Genomic DNA, 15,235 nt, shown 5'->3' on the forward strand with positions numbered 1-15,235 from the left:
TAATTTTGCTCAATTTTATACTTCCATTTGGGTCTCTGCTGTGCTCACTTCTAAAAACAGGACATTTACTTAAAAAAGACAAGAAAAACAAATTAACTTCTAGCTATCTTTTGACAAGTTAATGTTTTTTTTTGGTGTCTGGAAATTGAGCCGTTTCAAAAACCTCCGAATGTAACGTCACAAATCAGCAGGCACTACCCCTCACCCCTAGCAACTCCAACCAATTACCAAGGAAACCCAAAACAAGCTTGTGCATTGCATACACTGTGCAATGGCTGCTGGAAAAGACAAAAATTATACAGAAATACTCCTCTAGTCTCAACCACTGCCCTTTATACAGAAACTACTTGCTGCATTCTTGCTGGTCGTGCAGGTCTGCACTTCTGCTTTTTAAAGATGTACAGTTGTATAATTGCGCATCTGTTTGCAGCAATTTGAACGTGACCGTGTAAACATTAAGATTGGGTGGCATGGCCAGATGCAACTTATTTAGATTTAAATTGACAGAAGCCCTAAAATTGCTGATCCTGAAAAGAACTCCAAATAGGCAGAACCGAGCAAACTAAAATGATCCAAGAACGATTTTGTGCAAAAAATTTAATAGACCTGTTCTAACCTAATAGACCTATTCTAACCTATCCAAGGATAATAGCATAATAGACAAAAAAAGATTTGGTATCAGCCAAAATCAGAATTAAAGGGGTAGGCTTTAAAAGATCAGTGATCGGCCAAAAAACTGCAATTGGTGCAACCCTAAGTATTTTATTGAGCTGAAATAAGCCCAACCCGAAAAACTAACCTTGTAAAACATCTGCAGGTCACCGATGGGAGGAGACACTGTCAGGTAGTCTGGAAATTTATCCTGCAGGTGAGCTATGAGCATCCCAAACTGGGTCCCCCAGTCTCCAACGTGGTTCAGCCTGCCGACGTCAACAAACAGTGTGACAAACAACAACAACAACAACAAAGGCGTTTCCAGGAGTTGCTATGATACGGATTGCAGAGGCTAGAAGAGTTTAACTCCAACCTGAGGACGTCATAGCCCAGAAACTCAAACAGCCGACACATGCTGTCGCCAATGATGGTGGAGCGAAGGTGACCCACATGCATCTCCTTGGCAATATTGGGTGAGGAGAAATCCACGATCACCTAGGCGACGAGACGACAAAAATGATTAATCATCATCACCTTTGTTAGTTCTCATTTGTTCTGTTTTTAGTCTTTTATTCTGTTCTTTTTTCAGCCAACTCCTTTAGTTTGGGAAATTATTCCCTGTGGTTTTGGATGCTGTGCAGATGGAAGTATTTACATTTTGGAATAGCACTGAAACAATTAATCGGCTTCACTGTGATTAAGTGATAATTGAAATAATCGTCTAATTTATTAATTAATTAATTGTTAACTGGAATATAAAAACTCAAAAAACTGCCAACTGCTGGAAGAACAACAAACTCAGGACAGTAATTAGTCTAAAACTGTACAAAAAATATAAACATTCTTCAATAAATTATAAACAAAAGTCTGTCTGTAGATATGTTCTACCCAGAACTCCTCTAGTGTCAGTATTAGCTTAACCTGGTTCATAGAACAGTCTATTAAGCACCTTTTGTTACCCAAACAAAATAGTCAAATCACCCGTGTTAATGTTAGCTGCAGATGCTAAATTAATAAATCAGACTTTTTATCATTGTGTTTTAGGGCAGTCGTCCCCAACCCCCGGGCCGCGGACCGGCACCGGTCCGTGGACCAATTGGTACCGGGCCGCACAAGAAATAATTAAATATTTCCGTTTTATGCATTATCTGAGTCTGGAGGATCTTTTATTTTGAAAATCCTTTAACTGGATTCTCTCGGTTACTTGCGCGCCAACATTGAGCCCACAAGCAGCAAAATGAGTAAGAAACAGATCAGATGTCTTTGGAAAGTTTCTTTGAGAAGGGGAAAAGGCCCAGAGAAGAGACAGGAGAATGGATTTATCCCGGACCGGTAGGCGAGTCCCACATTACAAGCCTGCTCTGCATGATATGCGGTGACCAACCCGATAATGAGCCAATAAAGCCTTCAAACTCCTTCCCCACTTGGAGACCAAGCACCCTGTACATAAGCAACACTTCGGGTGTCATTGTTTCCCATCACTCCCAGATGGGACCATCTCGATGCAGAAAAACAAGCTCAGGGCTCCCATTGATTCCATTGATTTGTTGTTATCCGAGTTAAACTTTTCATGAAAGTAAAATGTTCTTTTTTGTTGCGCATCTGTATCTTATTTTGAAGGAATGTGTAAACGTTACCATAGCGACCAGAGTCAGAGCGTGTTAGGACAGTGGTCGAGACTAGAGGAGTAGAGCTTGTGAGTTTTAGGTCTGGTTCACACGGCATGATTTTAGCATTGTCGGACGATTTTCCAAACCTCTGTGACCACAGAGCTCATAAAATCGGTTCGTGTGTCCAGCCACAAGGCAGGAGCAAGACACCACTCACGAACCTCCCAGTTCCAGAAGAAAATCCCGTAAAACTCCCAACATACCATATGTGAATTTAGAGTAACAAACATGTCCGACGATGTAGAAGCAATATTGATAGTCTGTGGACTCATTTTAAGTGATAAAAGACGTAACAAAAAGAAAAAATGTTGGATAAAAGACTGCAGGAGCAGCCGCTCTATTTTCTGCACTATGCACTAAACCAGGCTTTCAGTTGTGCTATGTCAGCTGTTAGGGATTCCCCTCTGTGTTTACGTCACTGCGCTTTCTGATTGGCTACCTGTCACATTTAACAGGCTGCGTTCTCTCTCCCAGTCACCCACACACTGTGATAATCAGGCCAAGACAATCCAACATGTTGAATATGTCCGATTTTAGATATGAGCGGTCCAACGTTCGACATAACACACCACCCAGGCAGGATGATCGGTTAGGATTATCGCAGCAACAATCTCAGAACTCGGAGCATTCCAAGATTGTCATAAAGGGACAAAATTTAAAATTGTGTCATGTGACACCCTCTACCCTGACCCCCCAGTAAAACTGTCAAGCCTTGACTGTTCCGCGGTGATAAAAAGGTTGGGGACCACTGTTTTAGGGAATAAATATGAATGTTAAAATTTCCTAGAATTAAAACCTGGGAACATTGTAAAGCATAAAACTAAAACTTTAAAAAATAAAAAAGCAAGGAAAGTAAAGTTTTATTCTGCAGACAAACCCTCTTCCTGGTGGCAAGCGGCGGCGGCTGGACACCATTGAGCAACATGCTGGTCAGCAGTTTGGACACAAATGTTTTCTTCAGATGGATGTTGATGAATCCTGGACAATAAAGCAAAGGAATGAGGCGACGCAGCCACAGTGAAAACAAACCAGCAAACAAAAAACTGCTGGGTTTAAAGAAAAGTGAAAATCTGGAGAACCAAATAAATTATTCTGAAATATTTATTTTGCAATTCTTTAATTTAAGGAATATATTAAAAGTGAGCAACTTCAGAAAAATGTAAAAGTACTGAAATGATCATACGACCATTAACAGACTTTTTTTCTAGCATTTCATTTGTTTTCCTGCTTAATTTTCAAAACTTACATTTTTTTAAATTAAATCAACTGTGATTTACATTAATCCTAGAGAAACTCATCCATGCGTTTATCTTTAGCCCCATTGATTACTGCAACAGTGTCTCCACAGGTCTGCCAAACAAATCAATCCTCCAGCTGCAGCTGATCCAGAACGCTGCTGCTCACGTTCTCACTAAAACCAGGAAGATAGAGCACATAACACCAGTTTTAAAGTCCCTACACTGGCTCCCTGTAGCTCAGAGAATAGACTTTAAAATACTGTTGTTAGTTTATAAATCACTGAATGGTTTAGCACCACAATATATTAAAGATCTGCTGTTGTTGTATCAACCCTCCAGACCCCTCAGGTTCTGGTTCTGCTCTACATCCCAGAACCAGAACCAAACGAGGAGAAGCAGCATTCAGCTTATATGCACCACAAATCTGGAACAAACTTCCGGAAAACTCTAAAACAACTGAAACACTGAGTGCCTTTAAATCTTGACTAAAAACCCACCTGTTTATTTGTATTTGAAAAGTAATCAATTACGAATTTAGTGATGGCACTTGACTTAATGTAATGTTTTGATTGCTGATTCTATGTCGCATGACTTCGTGTTTTGTGCTTGTTATGATGTAAAGCACTTTCAAATGCCTTGCTGCTGAAATGTGCTATACAAATAAAATTTGACTGATTAACAAAGCACAATATTATATACATTTTTATATACTACAAAATAGTTCTTTTTAAGATGAAGTGAATTTATAGTTACAAATTTTAGTTTACAGTGCCAAATAATTCCAGGTTTGTAAAAAAAAAAAAAATCCAAGATTTGATAGTATAACAAAATAATAATATACCAAATTCCATTAAAAATTACTTTATTTCAATTTTTCTTTATTTTATTTATTTTTTAATAAACAAAATGTTCATAATTAAGTGCAAGTATTAACTTACTTCATTAATTTGTTACAGTAGTAAAAAATTAATTTAATAACATTATAACATTTCTGCTCTTAAGATATTAATATATTTTTAAAAGGTTTAAAATATTTGTTATGGCATTTAAATTATTAACACTAAAAACATTTGCAGGAAAATATGATAAAACAGATTTTAAGTTTAAAGTAAAATATCGAAAATATTTTCTGAAGTATATTTCAAATTAATATTGTCCTAAAAATATTTTTTTGTTAATTTTAATACTTGATTTTATTTTAGCATATTTTAATACAAAGAAAGACTTCAATTTATTAAACAAGTAAAATTCATTTTTACTGCACTATTATAATGTACTTATTATAATAAATTTAATCATTCAAGCAATTTACTAATTCAGTAGAAAGACTTGCATAAAAAAAATCTGAAAAGAATTATTCATACCTTCAAACAAAACTTACATTTTAACTTGTTCAGAACAAATATTAAACAGATTCAACAAGTAAGAATTTCCTTATCCGAAAAAAATAATAATTGGAATAAATGAAAAAGTGCAACAGGTGATCTGTTGAAAAGTTTTAAATCTAAAATAAAAGGAAGTGTGTCTGAAAGGGTTAAACTCAGTGAGGTTCTGATTTCAGATCCAGCTCCTACCCGGTCCGGCAATCTCCGTCGTCTGGATGAGTTCGTTATCTGGCAGATTCTGAACAATCTTCTCAGCGATTTCCCTCGGGTTCACCTTTGTCCCTTTTGCTTTCAGCATCTGAGACAAAATAGTCAGATAGGATTTGTATTTAAAAGATTCTAAACATCAGGACTAGAAATGCCAACTGGTGGTTTAGTTCCAATCAATTAGCTAATCATGTTCGCTTAGACCTTCTCTTAGTGATGCAGTTTTGGCCGCCACAAACAGAGGGCGCCACTGGTCATCATGAGCCGTTGATACAGAAACACAAATGGCAGAGCAATATCACAACGGGAAAGAGAAATGGTCCCAACAAACTCCAGTGTGGGATGGAAAATGCACTTTTTTCTGTTTTGAAATATAAATTCTAGACAACCTCCTTAAAGATATTAAGAATAATAGCGCTCATCCAATTATGCAACATGATAAAGTGGCGTCAACTTTTCACCCAAAAATGACTGATGTGCTACGAAGGCGAGGATGTGATAACAGAAAGTGGCAGAAATGACACAGAAAATTTGTAACATGATGGTGAAAACATGATGCTAAATATGCAGTATTGATTTTGAGGGCTGTTGTGAGTTTTAGTACTCCTTCAAGAGAAATCACACACCTCCGTCCAGTAATCTGTTTTCACAGGGAATTAAGTAAATTACACATTTTATTCTTTTATTCACTTTCATTTATCCATGCAGCAACCTAAGAGGTTCCTGTTTTGCTTAATAATATGAGAAAACCACAATTGTCTGATTATTCAGCCAGTATTTACACGAAATGTTAAAATTTAACTTTTGTAAAATTCAGCATATAATGAAAATATGTTATTAAAAGAGATTTGTATTTGTATAAGAAAAAACTCAGGATTTTAAGAATTTAATGGCTGCTAATCAATTAATTAGTCGCTCAATAAGATCCATATTTTGACTGAATCAATCGATAACTTTTATGTTCTGATATCAACAGTGAGACATTAACAACTGGGGAACGCCATTTCTTCTGCATTCTCTGCTCCCAGTACTGTGATGAACGAGACGTTTGAAGAAAAAACATTAAGAGGAAAAAAAGGAGCAGTCAGAGACACACCTGAGCCATGCCCATAGCGCTGTTGCACTGGTAATCTCCGAACTTGGCCTGTTGGTTGGGCGTGACGGCGAGTGGCGGGTTGTCGAGGTCAGGGAAGGAAGCCCTGATGGCCTCGCCGAAAACATCCTGCAGCCGCTGGTTGATGTTCAGCATGGATTTACCGCAGTGTGGTGTCTCCTCCTGAAGACTCTGAGGAAAACAACAACGCCACCATTACCAATATGACATAAAGATAAATCTCATCTTTTTATACCAGATACAATTTCTGATATTAGTAGATAAGTTTTTCCTTGCTTTCTTTTCTAAAAAAAATAAATTAGAAATGACTGAAAGTATCTCCAAAAAGTCGACATTTCAGTCATCCCTTCTGTGAGTTGTATGATGTTAAGTACAGGTTGCAAGAATTTCATGATGAATTAAAAGCTGTAAAATAGAAGCTGTAAAGCACATTTGTCGAGCAAGATGACATCATTCTGAGCTATGGAAAGCCAAGTAGAATTTTGGTGAAAATACATAAATTAATTTTTTAAAAAAAAACAACACACACGTACACACAAACTTTCCAAAAATTAAATCTTCAAAAATCCTAAATCTGATTAATCTATAAAGTTGATTTATCGCTTGGCCCAACTGCCAGCCGCCACCCACCCTCTTCATGACGTTGAGGCGGTACTTCAGTCTGGCGTTTTCCTCCCGCAGATCCTCCAGGCGCTGCGATGGCTCAAAGCTCTGAGACTTTTTAAGGCTCTTGATCTCTGCAGACAAACTTTGGATTTCGCGCTCCTTTTGGAAAAAAAAGAAAAGAAAAGAAGAAAGCTCAAAATGAAACAAAACACTTGTACTGAGTTGTACAATGGAACTATGAGGGCCAGGTAACACAATTTTATTATTTAAAAGATATAGTCATAATAAATTTTACAAGGAGAAAGTCCCAAGAAAACTTTGTTTTAATGAGACAGTTATGAAGATCTGATGTAACCAGTTTAGTCTGTGGTTCTTTCTTCAAATTAGACTTTGTTTATGATTGTTTCAAAGTCCTGCTACTGATAATAATATGATGCTGATGTGATAAAAGTGTTTCCTTATCTGTAAAACCGACGCCAAATATTCTGGTAATAAAATTTTATTTCTGTATTATTTCAACTTTATTGTCACACGACTGAATTCTATTATGGCTTTATTCTTGTAATTAAAAAAAAATAATAATAAGTCTTAGCCTGTCCCTAGTAATTTGCTATAGTCAAAGTTTAAATAAAGATAAGCTGCAAAACAGGTTTGTCAAAAAAGACAATGGCTTTGGCCATGCCGATATCACTCTGAGCTATGCAAACACAAGTAGTGCATTAGTGAAAAAATCCAGATATTCCAAAAATTTGATTAACTTGCCCATTCCTACTGTAGCTCCTCCAGACACACCTAAGCCACTTCTCTGAACAATGCTCTACTTGCCAGGGCATAAGCTTTCCATTTTCATAGGATTCACTGCTCAGTGACCTGACCAAAGCCTGTTTTGGTGCATCACATAAAATCCAAATGAAATACATTAAAGTTTGTAGCTGTATCCTCGCAAAATGATTAAGAAGGTATGAATAACTTTGCAAGACAGAGCAAAACCTTTGGACCAGATCTATGACATACCTATAGTGCAACAAAAATTCCAGATCAGCTCCACGACTGAATAAACACAAACTTGGTCAGAGTGAAACCAAAAGTGATTTTCTCTCTGTCAGTTATTGGAATAAACAATCAGATAAAAATTCATCCACTTAAGTTGGTAACATTATCTTTTTTGCCTTAAGTTTGATTTTGTTGTAAGCATGCTGTAATTAATACATGTTCAAATTTACTAAAACGAATTAAACTCAGTAAGAATGAAGCTCACTGAAAATATTTTTAAAGAATTTTACAAATTTTCAGGTCAGAGTTAAAACAAAGAATGTTTGGATTAGAAATATTAGAAAAAGTTTACTTTACATCGTTGGCTAAAAAAACAACAACTTTGAATCTCATTTGTTTTTCTGTTCTATTTCGTATAGGCTTCGCCCTTTCAGGCTATCGCTAGTGGGTTTATCTGGGGTTACAATACGTAACCAACGTTTTTGATTAGAAACTGAAAAATCCAGTTTTTACTTCACATAAAAATGTTACAATTCTACTATCTCCACCAGATGGCGCCAAGGACCTTCTAAATAAAAAGTGATTTTAACTTCAAAATGAAAGCAACAACTCCAGTGCTTAATGCAATTAAAATGACTTGTACATTGACTTTGGCCCACATTCCTTTAAGTTAAACTTAAATATTACATTGTGATCAATTCGGCAAAGAAATAATGTAAGATTAAGCTTCATAATATTGAAGAACTATTTATTTTTTCACTACTTTGACAGTAGAACAAGGGTGAATAAAGAACAAATAAAGTAACAATTTTCACAATAAAAAGGACATTTAGGGTACAAGCCGAATTCAAAACTCAAGTCTGTTTTCTTTAAATTGTGAAAGAAAACTTTTATTAAGCGACACTTTCTGCATATCAAGAGGAAATCATTAAATGTAATGTTTTTTTGTAGAAAGTTTGGCGCAGCGTTGTGGTGCCTTGGATAGTTTAACGCTCTTCTAAAGCGTTTAGCCTCGCTATTACAAACCTTAGTAGCTCTTTATTTGTCTATGGCTGCAATGATAAACCGGCGGCTCACCTGGTGCTGAAGCCGGGCTGTGTACTCGGTCACTGGGTCTCCCATCTCTCTGAAAAGCCGGGAGAAGAATCTGCTGCCGATAAGAAGCACAATCTCGTGTCTGATGAAACAAACTGCAGGATGAGGAAGAAGTTCAGGATTTACATTCGTTGTCTTTGATTGAGGTTTGTTACATTTGTGCAGCGCCATCTGCAGGACCGGAATGGGAGCCTCCGTCAGCCAAGCTTGGTAATATCTCTGTAACAGATACAAAACTGAAAAGAAAAAACCAAAACAAGCAAACAAAAATATCAGAAACATTCACAATCTGAACTAATACACAACTTAAATATTAATCTTGAGTTTCATTACAAAAAAGCATGCACTGTATCAGTCTGGAAAGGATTACTCTAAATAACCATAAATGTGTTTTGTTATTATGAGCTTAAATTTAAATGTGTTTTACTTTGCAGGTTATTTTTTATGTTTTAAGTCCTTGACTTCGACCAAAACTGATATAATAAGAAATAAAAGCATAAATATATATTTAGACCAATAGTAGATGAGCTGGACATCAAAGGCAGCTCTACTCATAACATAACAATGCAGGAGGCAATGACAAAAGGAGGGCTTCTATGAGGAAAAGGCAAAACAAAATATCTACTTTTCTTTACAAAAGCATGTTTAGGGGAAATAAAAAAGAAAATATTTGCATTTCTTGATGTAAACTCGTGTAAGGACAAGGAAAAACTTTTAAAAAATCTTATTCTTTTTTTTTTTGGGCAGTTTTGGTCCTCCACAGGACTGATCCTGTCAAGATTGTCAATAAACATAGAAATAAATAAATGGCTTGATGAAGTAATTACTGTGCCAAATATTGCATGCGAAAAAGGAGACCTTTTCCAACTTACACATTTTCACAGTATTAATTGAATATCATTAATAATAAATTTTCAATCTTAATTTTATTCATTTATGTTTGGTTCATATTTTCCATATTCTTTATTTTGTTACTGTCAAATTCCGTTTGATTTTTTTTTTTCAAAATATATATATATATATATATATATATATATATCGATATCTATTTTTATATAGATATCTATATATAGATATATATATAGATCTCTCTCTATATATATAGATATATATCTATATATAAATAGATATATATCTATAGTCAGTATTTTTATTATACATTTATTTGTTTTCTCATATTTGCTTTTTTCACCTCCTTTAAAAGTCTATGTACAGATTTATTTATTTTCTTTGTGTTCTCTTATATTTCCTTACTTTTATATTTGTTACATTTTCTTTCATTTCAAGAATCGATGTTAGTAACCATGCAGGACAAAACATTTGTACGTTCACAACCCTAAATTCCTTCTCAGTGCAACACAGATCTTAAACTTCAGGAACCAGTCTTCTTGGCTTCGGTGACGACAAAACCTTGTATAGTTGACCGATGTTAAGATAACAATAAAATGGGAGTTTTGGTCTTGGGGGGGGGAAAAAAAAAAAAAAAAAAAAAAAAGAGTTCAACAGTCTATAGAAAATGCCTAGGTATGTGAATGAAAAAGAAGCAAATGCTCAAAATAAAAAAGGAGGCCTTGTGAGGGAACGAAGCATTACATTCCCTCGCAAAGCTTTTGCATTACCTCGCAAAAGTTTTGTGTTCTCTTGCAATAATGTACTGATCAGTTCATGTGGCATAATTCAATACTGTAAGTCAGTGGTGCCCAAAGTGGGTCCTGCAGAGCCGGCATCCTCCATGTTTTAGTTCTCTCCCTGGTTTAGCACACCTGGATCAAATGATGGCTCATTAGAAGACCTAGGAGGTACATTAACAAGATGAAAAGGTTGTTACTACCACCAGGGAGAGAACTAAAATGTGAAGGATGCCGGCCCTCGAGGACCCACTTTGGGCACCCCTGCTGTAAGTCTTTCTTAAGGTGGCCATCATACTTTCTGCTATTATATAAGGTTTCTCCTTATATCTTAATATCTTGTTGTGAAATATCTGAAGTTTTATATATTTTTCTTTAGGATTGAAATGCACCACAAACCTATGATATATATATATATATATATATATATATATATATATATAAAAAAAAAACCTTTCTGTAAGTAGGAAAGAAATAAAAAAAAACACATCCAAACTATTTGGACTATTTCTGAGTTATTATCACAGGGTAAAAAGTCATCTGACAGTTTTGATTGCGTCTCTTATGTTGCTTCTGAATGGTTTAAAGGGCTGTTTACATGTGCAGTTCCATCTCAGCCTTACAGAAACAGACATAAACATGCAGTGAATAAATCCATTTCCAATCAGTTTTTTGCACCAAAGAGTTAATAATAATAAACATGTTTTTGATTGAGGCTATTTGAAATGTTAAATTGACATACGTGACTGTATACAAAATAGACCAGCAAATATTGCAGAAAGCATATTGTGAGGTAACACAAAAGAAAAAATGTTCCCCATTTCTCCTAGGGGGCTCCGTATATACGGAATACCATTGGGACATTGGTATTCTACTTTGTCATTTTTGAAACAAAACAGACAAAAAACTAAACATGATATTTTTAAGTCTGTTCCAGCTCTAAATATGCAGTCAGTAATTAACAACTTCAATTATAAGAGAAAAACATTTTATTTTTGTTGTGAAACTACAAAACATAGTGTTTATGTTTTGTCTGCCGTCTTCGTTTTTTGTGCTGGTGAAATATTTACAACTCTTATCGACAGTTACAGTGTCTGAGAATGAAATTCACAGCTTTTTCTGGACTTTTGATAAAAAGAACAAAACTGGAGGAAAAAAAGGACACCCAAATCACAAAAGTGCAATAAATACACACCATATGGGTGTAATAGTCGTCGGCAAACACGTCACCTGGTTCATCAGCAGTCATAATACGGACTATTAGAAAACAAAATCATAATCAAATCAGAGACCAAAAAAAGCTGCAATTATACAAAAGCTACATGATTTACTGTGATTCCTTGGGAAAGCCGGCATTCCTTCATCCTGGTTCAGTTATAAGTCTGTTTATGGTTCATAGGTTCATCTATGTGCTATATAAGACTGACCATATTCAGAAAATAAACCTCTTTGTGGTTAAAAAGTAAATAAAAATAAAAGGTTATAGTTCATGCCATGGTGTTCAGTGATGAAGACAAATATAAGGTCTTATGTTCCTGTGAGGAATAGGATTTTTCTACTGAATAAAGACGTTTAACACCTGAATTTTATCACAACGGAGTGTAAATATTTTAGTTCTAATATGAACTGAAAACATTTACAGGATCTACATGTCTTACCAATTCTTCAATGCAGTTAATCTAAAAGCAGGGATCAGAGGAAAACATCTGGAATGACTGTAGCAGCAAGGCATGATGTTTTAAAACGAACCAGGGTCTGTTCCCTAAGGGGCAGAAGACTGTATTTGGGTCCACTAGCAGTAGATTCTAGGCTGTTCATGTCTTCTCGGTGGTCATTTTTTAGGTTGCTCCTCTGCTGGAGAGAAAGCTGTGGTTGGTTAAAGGAAGGATCTATAGAGCAGTTATAGGTTCAGGATCTGCAGAACGACTTAACTGAAATGAGTTTCTAAAAAAGAGAAAATCTCTCAAGATCACGTCTATTCAGGATAGGTCCATAACTGAATTCACCACCCATCAATCCAATCAGTCAATTTACAATTCAACCATCCAATATATCATCCATCCAACCGACCATTCATCCATCCATCCAATTTAGCATCCATCTACCAAATTTATAGGAGTACACCGATTGCAGTTTTCTGGCTGATCCATCCATCCGTCCGTCCGTCAATCAATTTACTATCCATCCAAACTGCAATGCACTCAGCACCAACCATTTTATACCATTTACTTTATGCTACTGCATCATTTGACTCTTCATTATGTACATAAAAAAACATTTTAAATGTTACCTGCTCAGGAATAACAGACAAAAATCTGGAAAATTCTACTAAATCTGGTAAATATTTGCATCTGTACCTGTTGCAAATGTTAATTAATGTGCATGTCCCTTTCAAATACATTATAATTAAATCAGTCATTCTGCCATTCATTAATCCATCCATTCAACTGGATGAAGCATGAGAATCTTTCCTCAAACACTTCAGCTAAGGTTTTGCCTTCTGCAGAAAAAAAAGCCATCAGTCATTACCGATAACTACTCTGAAGAACCCCACAATAACAACAACAAAAAAAAACCCATCTTTAATTATGCCTTTAATTTTTGTGTAAACAGTAAAATAGGCAACCAATGAAAAGATCAAAAACTGTAACGGCATGGGCTGTAAAACCTAAACAAGCTGAAAGAGCTGCAGCAAAGAGGCGTTTAACGGTTCATTTAAAACTCTCAGTTAGGGCCAGAAAAAAATAAAAAGGTGATATGTTTATTATATTGGTGCAAAGCATTTTTACTTCCAGTTATAAAACACATCAGAGTGATGTGTACATAAATACTCCAGTTATAGTAGGGAAACATGGAAGGATGAAGCCGAAAGTTAAGACTGATAAAACGGGACCAAAACAAAATCAGTCAGAAAGAAACAAGAAGTCTCTGTGCTTGCATTGCAGAGAAACCTTTATGTCCCTATGGGCTGACTGGAAGATTTTTTTTCTCTTGTGAACAAACATACAATCAGTAGGAATTCACAGTCATCAAAAATACATTTTGATCTTCATTTCCTGCATGTTTCAACAATCAATAATCATCCAGCATGAAGGAGAGGCTTCTGGAAAACCTCAGATCAAGGTTCCTTTTGTGGTTTTTTTCTCCTAAAGTTTTATAAAGTGCAGACTATCCAATAAACTACCTGAGTGTTAGTGAGTTAGTGTCGATTCTACATTTTGCTGAGCTGGTTAGAGATAATTGGACTGACAAAATGCTTGTTTTTCCAAGAGTGTGCCTCTGGTTTTCCTCTCTGAGTTGGTGTGTAATGTTCTACAATCATCTTAAATGCTGCTTGTTTTAAGTTAAAATGGCAGATTCTACTGAAGAAAAGAGTTTTAATTCATATGATTTGGTGACACCTGTGGACAAATGTGGTAAATGCAGGTGTTTGAGGATTCATCAAGTCTACTTCAATAATTTGGGATTTCTAAATTAGAGAAACCTGTTGCTCTCACTGAATATTTTACAGAACCCATGTTCAAAGTTTGATTTAATTGTTTTAACTTTAAAAGTCTGAAAGAATATTGTCACATTCCTAAAATAATGTCCTAAGTAATTTTTGCCAATAAAATCACCACCTCTCTTTTGCCCAAAGACGAATGCAGCACCTAGTGTTAGGAGCTGTTTCTTTTTGAAAAATTGTATGTTTACAAAAGTTATCATAGAAAAACAAAAACAATATTCAGGCCTTAACTGAATTCAATGAGAAAAACCTCTTCTGATACTTAAAATTGGATCCCTCTTAGAAACAACTCTTAAACTATCAGGAGTTCACAAACACCAAACAACCGTTAAAATGTTGTTAGCTTCATGCTACTTAACAGAAACTTTAGATCCTGCGCCAGGATATTTTTTGCTGAAATGCACCTTGGGAGTTGTAGTTTTGGGGAAAAGGTTTAAAACTCTCATTTAGCAAAAACAAGATGCACCAACTTTAACAAGCAGAAGGCTTTTAAACTCATACACAGATGTTTTCTTCACGTCTGCAGCAAAAACATAAAAACAAAAAAAGAAACACTGTGCTTGTGTGTTTGCATATACAATTTTCTAAATGCTCTAAAAATAAAGTGTGAATATTAAATATTTTTCAGATTTGTTTTGATTCGTCATCAGCGTAAACTGAACTCTAGTACCATTGCTGATTTAATTTTGCGCTACTTATGTACATTATTTGTGTAAGTTTAGTATAAAAGTCAGATTTTTTTGCTGGAATGACTTGAAACAACTAAAACTAGCTGGTTAGTAACAGAAACAAAACAGCAAATGAAGATGGAGGAGCTCCAGAGAGCCATCTTACATGTACAGACTACCCACATGAGAAGTGCTGAGCTGCTTTAAAATGTGTTTCTTCACCGCTTCGAGTGGTCTTTCTTTTGTGTCCAATATGTTTTTAGCTCTTTACGACACCAGCGAGAGTTCGCCCTGCAGCGAGGGAGCAACAGGGTCAGAGGGGAAAGATACTTTGAAATGCTTCTCTACACGTCATCGGCCGGCAGGTTGGGGATGCTGGTCTTTGCTCGCGTCAAAAACGCAATCTTCTCTCTGGAAAACAAACAGAAAATATAATATGTTAAAAAGCAGACTGTAACATATTTTAGATTTT

General features: G+C 35.5%; 2 protein-coding genes across 4 annotated transcripts in view; both read right to left on the minus strand.

Moving 5' to 3' along the window:
* Nucleotides 1–9,099, minus strand: part of rars1 (arginyl-tRNA synthetase 1) — a 33,269-nt gene extending 24,170 nt beyond the window's left edge. The window contains exons 1-7 of the mRNA XM_015013282.2: nucleotides 8,945–9,099; nucleotides 6,899–7,033; nucleotides 6,251–6,439; nucleotides 5,137–5,245; nucleotides 3,202–3,302; nucleotides 1,028–1,149; nucleotides 800–920 (exon numbers count right to left, since the gene is read on the minus strand). Coding sequence (XP_014868768.2) covers nucleotides 800–920; nucleotides 1,028–1,149; nucleotides 3,202–3,302; nucleotides 5,137–5,245; nucleotides 6,251–6,439; nucleotides 6,899–7,033; nucleotides 8,945–8,989 — 822 coding nt within the window. The 5' untranslated portion in view covers nucleotides 8,990–9,099. The remainder of the gene's footprint in view (nucleotides 1–799; nucleotides 921–1,027; nucleotides 1,150–3,201; nucleotides 3,303–5,136; nucleotides 5,246–6,250; nucleotides 6,440–6,898; nucleotides 7,034–8,944) is intronic.
* Nucleotides 9,100–11,561: 2,462 nt separating this feature from the next.
* Nucleotides 11,562–15,235, minus strand: part of wwc1 (WW and C2 domain containing 1) — a 43,798-nt gene continuing 40,124 nt past the window's right edge. For all 3 annotated transcript variants that reach the window (XM_088012345.1, XM_088012344.1, XM_015013278.2), the window contains one exon: nucleotides 11,562–15,174. In XM_088012345.1, the coding sequence (XP_087868471.1) occupies nucleotides 15,108–15,174 (67 nt within the window). In that variant the 3' untranslated portion in view covers nucleotides 11,562–15,107. The remainder of the gene's footprint in view (nucleotides 15,175–15,235) is intronic.

The sequence above is a fragment of the Poecilia mexicana genome, unplaced genomic scaffold, assembly GCF_051168715.1.
Source record: "Poecilia mexicana isolate PSO_F unplaced genomic scaffold, ASM5116871v1 scaffold_14, whole genome shotgun sequence".
NCBI lineage: Eukaryota > Metazoa > Chordata > Actinopteri > Cyprinodontiformes > Poeciliidae > Poecilia > Poecilia mexicana.